The 8,918-nt window shown below is 30.7% G+C and overlaps 2 protein-coding genes across 2 annotated transcripts; both read right to left on the bottom strand.

Moving 5' to 3' along the window:
- Positions 1 to 5,667: 5,667 nt before the first annotated feature.
- Positions 5,668 to 7,005, bottom strand: VNE69_07014 (MULE domain-containing protein; the record flags this gene model as incomplete). Its single annotated transcript, XM_065474018.1, has 4 exons — positions 5,668 to 5,890; positions 5,991 to 6,563; positions 6,596 to 6,740; positions 6,951 to 7,005. 4 exons carry the CDS (start codon positions 7,003 to 7,005, stop codon positions 5,668 to 5,670), a joined length of 996 nt encoding a protein of 331 aa, XP_065330090.1.
- VNE69_07015 (uncharacterized protein) lies at positions 6,699 to 6,944 on the bottom strand (the record flags this gene model as incomplete). Its single annotated transcript, XM_065474019.1, has 1 exon — positions 6,699 to 6,944. One exon carries the CDS (start codon positions 6,942 to 6,944, stop codon positions 6,699 to 6,701), a length of 246 nt encoding a protein of 81 aa, XP_065330091.1.
- Positions 7,006 to 8,918: the final 1,913 nt, after the last annotated feature.

The raw sequence follows: 8,918 nt of genomic DNA, 5'->3' as shown, positions 1-8,918 counted from the left end.
AAAATTAGAAATTTCTATGGACAAAAAAATAAAAAAACTCGCTTACCATCCAACAAATAGTCCAGTGTTAACTCTCTCAAACAGCACAGATTGAGCAACGGCCAATAGCACACAGAGCATCATGAATAAAGAGGTTAGATTTAAGGTTTCCCGGCAAATTTAACGATTTAAGCAACGGATTCAACACACAACAAACTGACTAGAAGCAGCACGTGAATGCATACATTCACTAGGTAATGTGTTCATTTCAGTTACAATGAATACTTTAAATACAACTTTTAGCGAGTATATGCATTTACTGGCAAATGTATACATTGCCTGGAATGTACACTTTAACTGCAACATATATATAATAATATTTCTTATTATTATACATAAAATGTACAATAAGTACAGATTTAATCAAGTAGATAGTAAAATAAAGAAACAAAAAAAAAATTAAAAAAACAAAAAAATAAATTGTTTATTTTTAGTTATTACCTTGGGTTAAGTTGCGATGTTACCCCCATCCACCCCTAAAAAAATAAAAAAGGGGAAAAAATAAAAAAAAGGGGTAAAATAAAAAAGGAATAAAATTATGCCCCTAAAATGAACATAAAGAATTTTAGAAAATTAATATACAAAAAAGAGGAATTATATTTATTTCTTCTTGAAAAAAATATATTAAAGGTACCAATGTGCAATAAGTGCATGACACCCATGACCAAAATTAGAAATAATTTGGACAAACATTCTTGTTACTTACGACGAAATGGGAGAAAATGCCCAAACAAAGGTAACATTTACAAAGAAAGCATTTTTTAAAAGTTCTAGATTAGATATCGAAGATCTTTTAATTTTGCTGTGTGAATGGGTTAAAGGTGTAAGCAATGTTTTGGCTACTATCGAATTGGATATAGATAGTAGTACCGTATATCGCAGATTTACGCGTTTTAATAACGCTGTATTCTTATACTATTTCAACTACCTTCAAAACAAAACCAAAGGAGGTTTAAATTGCGTAGTTGAAATAGACGAGACATTGCTTGTTAAAAGTAAAAACCATAACGGTAGAATCCTCCAATACCAAGATTGGGCTGTTGATGGAGTTGTACGAGGAGACAGCAATTTATTTTTTTCGAAATTGTTGAAAATCGATCAAGAACTACTCTTGTCGATTTAATAAAACGGAAAATCGCACCTGGATCTACAATTATTACTGAATGTTGGCGGGGGCATGAAGGGGTTTCGGAACTATGTCCGGATTGTAACTATTTACATTTAACTGTAAATCATAGCCAAAATTTTGTAAATCCAACAACAGGCGCCCACACCTAACAATTGGAGGAATGTGGTCTGTAATTTAAAGGGAATTGCGCAAAGAAGGAACAAGCCATGGTTCTTTAATGAATCTCATTCGAAAACTTTATAAAGCTTGTTTTAAGTTAATTTATAGAGAATCACTACTTGAAAGAATGTTATGCTTTTTTGAAGTTCAAAATATATGGTTTTCAAATTACGATTTAGCCCCTGAATTTGATTTTAATTAATTGAATAAATTTCAGTTTCGTCTTTTTTTTATTTTTTCCCCCTTTTTTTATTTTTTTAGGTGCAGGGGGGAACATCGCAATTTAACCTTATCTTGTTTTATCAAAATTTTTTTTTTAGATTTTTCTCCTTCTCGTTCTGTCCGCTTTGAATTTCGAAAATCAGGGATATTTTTTAAAAATTGGTTTTCATATATGTAAGGGGGGGGGGTGTAAAGTGGAAATGCTCTCCCAAATTCCTGATATATATATATATATATATATATATATAAAACACTTTAATTCCCATTATCCACAAATTTATTATTTTAACATCAGTAAATGATCTAGTCTAGCTTTTTCAATAATGAATTATTTCCCCCTGAAAATCTATGTCTGCACTTTCCAGTTTTACTTCTTAAGTAAAATTCCGTTGGTTACTATGCTTGTATACAAACCACATTTTAAACATTTTTTGTTGTATTTCTTGTTTGATATAAATATGTAAAAATCTGCAATTACTTCGTTGTTCATCATTCCCTTCTTTTTCCTAAAAGGGGGCTATTTAAAAATTTTGACCCCCAATTTTTTTGGATCATGGGTATAATACGACATATTATGTCGTATTATACCCGTTAAAAATATTTTTTATTTTTTACCCTCAAAATGAGAAATAGAACTTCAAGATTGGAACAAATTTTAAGAATTCGAAGCTTCGAAGTAGAATATGTGATCGAGATATTAAGAAGAAAAAATTTGTTACTTACTTGTTTAAAGTGTAAGTATTGTCATGAATATATGTCAGAAAGAATTAAAAAAGATGTAATCGATGGAAGAGCTTGGGTATGTTATAATTCTAAATGTGTTAAAGCATTATCGACTTATAGCATACGCACTAATTCTTTTTTTTATGATTTTAAATTGAGTTTATCTGATGTCTGGACAGTTATAATTTTGTGGCTAGAGAATAAAAATATAATGTCAGTTTCTCATAGTTATGGAATTAATCGAAAGACTGTTTCTAAAATATATTCTAAATTACGTATTTTAGTATCAAACCACTTATTAGAGGATCCTGTTTTGCTTGGGGGAACTGGAATTGTATGCCAAGTGGACGAATCTTTATTTTGTCACAAGCAGAAATATCATGTTGGTAGGGTGTCAGATCATCAAGTATGGGTATTCGGTATAGTCGATACAAGCTTCATACCGGCAAAAGGATATATGAAGGTAGTAACTAATAGATCTGCTGAAACTCTACTGCCTATAATTAAAAGTGTTTGTAAAGAGGGGACTATTATATATAGCGATGAATGGGCGGCTTACAAAAAAATAGAGGAAATATTAGGCTTCGAGCATCACACAGTAAACCATTCTCTTAACTTTGTGAATCCTAACACAGGAGTTCATACCCAACATGTAGAATCATACTGGGCTAAACAGAAATACAACATCAAAAAAATGAAAGGTATAAAAAAAGAAGTATTACAATATTATCTCGATGAAATTATGTTTAAAGATAAATATAGAAGCCGGTCTCTAACTATTTTGCTTGGGTTACTGTTTGTTTTTGAATAAAAAATCTTTACTTTATTTTTTATTTTATATCTAAATCTGCGAAAATTTTATTTTTTTGATATGTCGTATTATACCCACTAGGTGGCAATATGTCGTATTATACCCATGATCCATTTTTTTTTACATTAAAGCTGTTTTTAGCCGAAAAGACTATACCTACCTAGATCAGATATGGGTAGAGGCCATGTAAGTATCAAAGATAGAAGCAAAAAATTGCTTCTGAATATTTAAGAAACATCAGATGGACCTAGAAATAGCTCACTAAGACGGGCAGCGATACTTAAAGCAGAACCCGATAGCAAATTCTTCTTGGATACAATAAACGAGGATCTAAGGATTAGGTATAGCTTTGTAGGAGTGATAACCCAGAAGATGCTAATAGAATCCTAAAAAGAAGCGCTTTACAACAAAATTGACATATGGACATACCATGGAAAAAAATTTTAAGCCAGGGACAATGATTTAGTCATCTTTAGGGACTCTTCAAACTGGCTGCTTAAAGGAAACAAACAGTCTAGATCCGAAGCAATTTAATGGTTATTACAGGATAGAAATATTTTCTATGCCAAGATGACAATGTCTTCATTGTGGATCTCATAGGAAGGCCGTGGATCATTTACCTACCAAGTGTGATCGAATATTGGCTTTGATTATATGAAAAGACACAACGAGGTAGTTAGATGCATTCATCTCTTACTATGTATTTACAGGGGTTTGCATTTTTATAGTCCAACTTTTGCATTTTTTATAGTCCAACTTTTGCATTTTTATAGTCCAACTTTTGCATTTTTATAGTCCATTTTTTTATTTCACAGGAATTTTTTTTTAATAAACTCCCCCCTTTTGCCTAGAAAACCAAGATCTACAGTCACTCCTGATGTCTTAAAACTTATTGAAAAACATATAAAAAACGAAAACTTGACATTAAAAGATATAGCTACTACATTAGATTAAGGTTATAAAACAGTTTGGAGGATACATAGGAAATAGTAAGAGGGAGGATTCATTTGTTCTACAAGTACAATAAATCGTATCAAAGTATCATTCCTAGTGTATTAAAGCCTATCGACCTTGTGCTAAAAAATATAATTGCACGTAGTAATGACGAGACTCTTAGTGAAATCAAAAAAGAATTAAATACTTTAGCAAATGTTTCAATGTCTTTGTCTACTATTTCTCGAAAGTTAAAATATCGTAATATTACAAGAAAAAGGTCATCTCTAATTCCTGCAGAGCGTAATTCGCAAGACAAAATTGATAAAAGAGCTGAATATGCCATGGAAATATCGGGGTATTCACTAGAAATTTTGATTTTTTTGGATGAAACTGGATTTAATACCAATACCACAAGGCATTATGGGTTTTCTTATAAAAATAAAAAAGCATTTAAAACAGTCCCCGCAAATCGAAGCAAAAATTTAAGTTGTCTTTGCGTGATTTCAAAATCAAATATTATAGCATACGAAATGAAAAGGGGCGCATACAATTCTGCTCTATTCGTCGAATTTATTGAAAGGCATCTTGTAGATTTTTTCTAAACAAATCCTCAAAAGATTTTAATAATGGATAATGCTAAATTTCATCATTCAAGAGAAGTTTTGGATAAGCTAAGATAATTAGGCATATCTTATGTTTTTTTGCCTCCATATTCCCCACAACTTACTTCTATTGAAGAATTTTTTTCTATGATAAAATCGAGGTTTTGTGCTATACGAAGTTCAAATAATACAGTAGAAACAGATTTGGAGCAAGTGCTGGAAGCTGATTTTGACTTTTGTATAATGGATTCTACACTAATATGGTAAGATGGCTAGAAATGGCAAGGTAGAAAAACGAGTTTATCTAATTAAATGAGGTTGTATATTATTTACACATAATTCTATTGATTGTTCATTGTATCAAATTCTGGGTTTTTTGTTATTTTTTTTCAAAAGTTGGACTATAAAAATGCAAACCCCTGTAAATGCATTTACACCTATCTTGGGAATTTACGGTAAACATAACAGTAGCATTATTAAATGCTTCTTGCCACTGGCACAATTCCAGGTAAATACGCCAAGATGCTTTCCGGAAAAAAAGCACAAAAATTTATCCTTTTTGAGGATATAATGAAACGTATCACAGAGCTCACGGTGAGATTTAAAGTAGGTCTATATAGATCATATAGATTCTTTACCACCAACGAGCAACGATTCAAAGTCGATTATATAAAATTGATCCACGTCTTAAATGGGCATGCGGGACGGTACAGATTGTTTCCTTTATTGCAAACAAAAGTCTACGACGCAACACAAAAAGATATCCAGAGGGTCTGAATAGCTGTGATATGTGTCAATCAAAGAGAAATCTAGTAACTAGACCAGTTATTAGACCAATTTTAGCAAAGTATCCGGTAACCGTAAATTCGCCTACAGGCGAATATACGGGTTTCGCAAAAATTAAAATTTGTTCGTTTTTTCGCTAAAAAAAATTGATTGGTATCAAGAAAAAATTAAAGATTTGATAAGCTTTATTATAATTTTAATAAAAAATTTATTTGTTATTTAAAAAGCATTTATAAGAAAAATAAGAATATTCAATTTACTTATTCGCATTTAAAATTCTTGTGTTGCAATAAAGCATTCATGTACTCTTCACACGAATTTTGTTTATAATTTTTAACGATTATTTGAATTTTATCCTCCGCTTTTTGTGTTTTTTTAGCTTCGAATAATCCATTTTTATAGCGTTTTAGATTATATATATCCAGTTCTTCACAATCGAGTATTTTTAAAATAAATAGAGCATATTTAATTTTTGTCTCCATCCTTTTGTTGATAGTTATATTCCAGCTTCTGCGTTGTTAGAAGTCAAAGGAATTTCATTTTTTGCCCTATCAAATACATTCCAAAAATTTAAATTGGCGACAGCTCTCCTCTCATTATCTTTCTTGTTACATTAATAACTAAGTAATTATTTTCAAAGTATAGCTGAAAGTTAGCTGTAGTTGTAATTGAATTAGCTTGGATAAATTTCTTTATATCTTTATAAAAAACCGGAACATCTCTTATTGGTGCAAAAGCTAATTTAAGAATCTTTTTGAATACTAAATTATAGTTAGAATCATTTTTAAACTTTTCTTTTTCCCCCATTGCACCGGCTCTTTTATAGGCTGCCTGCAATAGATGAAACAAGCATCCATTACAGTTTGTTTCTGGAAAATGTAATGCATTGACCAATTCTCTTTCAAAATTAGTCACAAAGTTCTCAACATTCATAGTAACTAATTCCTTACATTTATCGAAGGCTCTAGAATATGACCTTTCACTTTTCCCCCTGAGTAAAATATAAATGTATGGAAAAGTTTTGCCAAATATATGTCCACGAAAGACGACAATTAGGTAAAAGCCTTGAGTAAAAGATTTAAACGTTCCATCAACAACGGACGTGTCTATTTTTTGAATCATACTTTTTTTTTGAATCATACTTTTTTTTTGAATTCTGAAAAAAATATTATAAATCTATCAAAATACTGCACACCACTATCAAAATACAGCATACCACTATCAAACCCAAGAAAACGATTTTTTTTAGAATCTACCTGAAAGACTTCGGGTATATCCATGATGCAACCAGTTATAAATCTGAATCTTGAGTTTCTTGTTCGTTTGATTGTATCTCTAAATATTCTATTGAAGGCATTTTAGTAATATCTAAGCTGAGTGACAATGCTGGGAGTTGACATTTATAATTTCCAGGAAAATATAATTGCTTGTAGTAACTTGTTCTCTCATTAAATAAAAGTTCTTTTAAACATGCATTCAAAGGTACTGGTTCATGTGGATGAATAACATTTTTAACGATTTTGTTTAGTTCGTTCATTGTAACGGCTCCCCACAAGACCTTTTACTGTACCTCCATCGTCTAGTGGCGTCCTTAGCATAGTCTAAAGTGTATATCAGATCTTCATAGATAAGATTTTGTTCTCCACGTTGGCCTTAAAAATTTCAAAGTTACCGTTGATTTTTTAAGGGTGATTTTCGGCAAAAAAGAAAAAAAATTTGGCGAAAACAACCATTATTGAACTTTTGGCGAGAAAACGTAAATTCGCCTGTAGTCAAATTTATGGGGACCCTTGAATAGCTGTGATATATGTCAATCAAAGAGAAATCATAGAAACTAGACCAGTTATTAGACCAATTGTAGCAAAGTATCCAAGGGAAAGATATGTTGCAGACTTGATTGATCTCCGGCTATATTCTGAACTTAATGAAGGATACCAAAAGTGTTTGAATATTGTAGATTCTTTTACCAAATTTTGTTGGACGGTACCACTGCTTGATAAAACAGGTATTAGTGTAGGGAATGCCTTTGAATCATTGTTTAGAACATTTGGTTCATGTTATATACTTCATACTGATAACGGCATAGAATTTGTAAAACAAACACTCGTTGATTTATGTCAGAAATATGAAATAAGACAAGTAAGGGGGAGGCTTAGATGTTCATGGATACAAAGACAGATAGAAAAATGCAATCAAACAATAAAGTGGATGATTGCATCTACTCTCGGGACAAAAAATATTTTGGGTCATAGAATAAAATACGAGAAGAAGTTACCTGTTCTTATAATAATTTAAGACACTCTACTACGAGACAAACACCATTCTCTCTGATGTTTGATAAACCCATCAGGGAAATAATGGACGAGTCTAGAATCGCGGGTATTCTAGAATCGATTAATAGTGAAAGTTACGAACAAAAGTGTAAGGACTAAAAATATGCCAAATAAAGTTTATCAGATGTTCTAGATTGCAATATTAATGGATAAACACAACAGAGGTATGCTCCAAATAACACAAACCTTTTTTAATTGAAATTTATCATGATGCAATTAGAATTCATACACAAATTACTGCAGATAATTTTGACAAAGAAGTATGTGAAGAAATGATTTTTAAAATTTTAAATAGGAGATAGAGTCCTTATAAGACCTTTTTTAAACAACAACGTCAATACAAGAAGACATTCTCTTTATAACATTTAGATGCTGAGGTCTATATTGTAACAGACATAATACAATTTAATATAGTAAAATTATGCAAAGAAGATGAATATGGCATTATAATGAAGAAATAAGTACTAGAGATCTAAGGTTGCATGGTAATGAATAAATTACTAAAAAATTTGTTTATTTTATTTTTCTCCTTTTTTCATTATTTCCACCCATTATTATAAAAAAAATAGCAAAAATTTACCCCTCAAAAAATCGAGACAAAATTTAGGCAATCATATAGACGAACAATTATTTGTTCTTATTTTCTGGTTCGCCCCCTCATTGAAAAGGTTTTTTATAATTTTTTACCTAGGAGTTCGCTTCGAACAGTGACAATTTTTATAAATTTATGGGCCAATTTTCACTTTATGCCCCCCTACATATATAAATACAAATTTTTAAAAAATATCCCTTTTTTTAGAAAATCAAAATTGAAAAAAAAGGAGGAGAAATACTTAAAATAATAAATTTATTAAAACATCAAAATAATTGTCTTTAAAGTTTCTAAGCAACATAAATCTTAACAAATGGGGATATATTAAACAAGTAGTTCTACATCTTATAGGCGTTTGGCGTTTTATAGCTGACCAATTCCCTTCTATGGTGTTAGTGTGCACACCTATAATGGGATCTTTAAACCATTTGCCATGGTAAACAGTTATGTGGCTTGCCATTATCTGGTTCATTTTTGAATATCCTTTCCACATATCAGAATAAACAGTGGATTGATTATTAATAAATGTGGCAATAGGATTTAATAGGATATTTTTAGTTCTATTAGGCACAGGAATTAATAAAAT

Source organism: Vairimorpha necatrix, chromosome 7, assembly GCF_036630325.1.
Source record: "Vairimorpha necatrix chromosome 7, complete sequence".
Taxonomy (NCBI): domain Eukaryota; kingdom Fungi; phylum Microsporidia; family Nosematidae; genus Vairimorpha; species Vairimorpha necatrix.
Note: the sequence above shows the minus strand (reverse complement) of the source record. Positions and strands in the feature narration are given on the sequence as shown.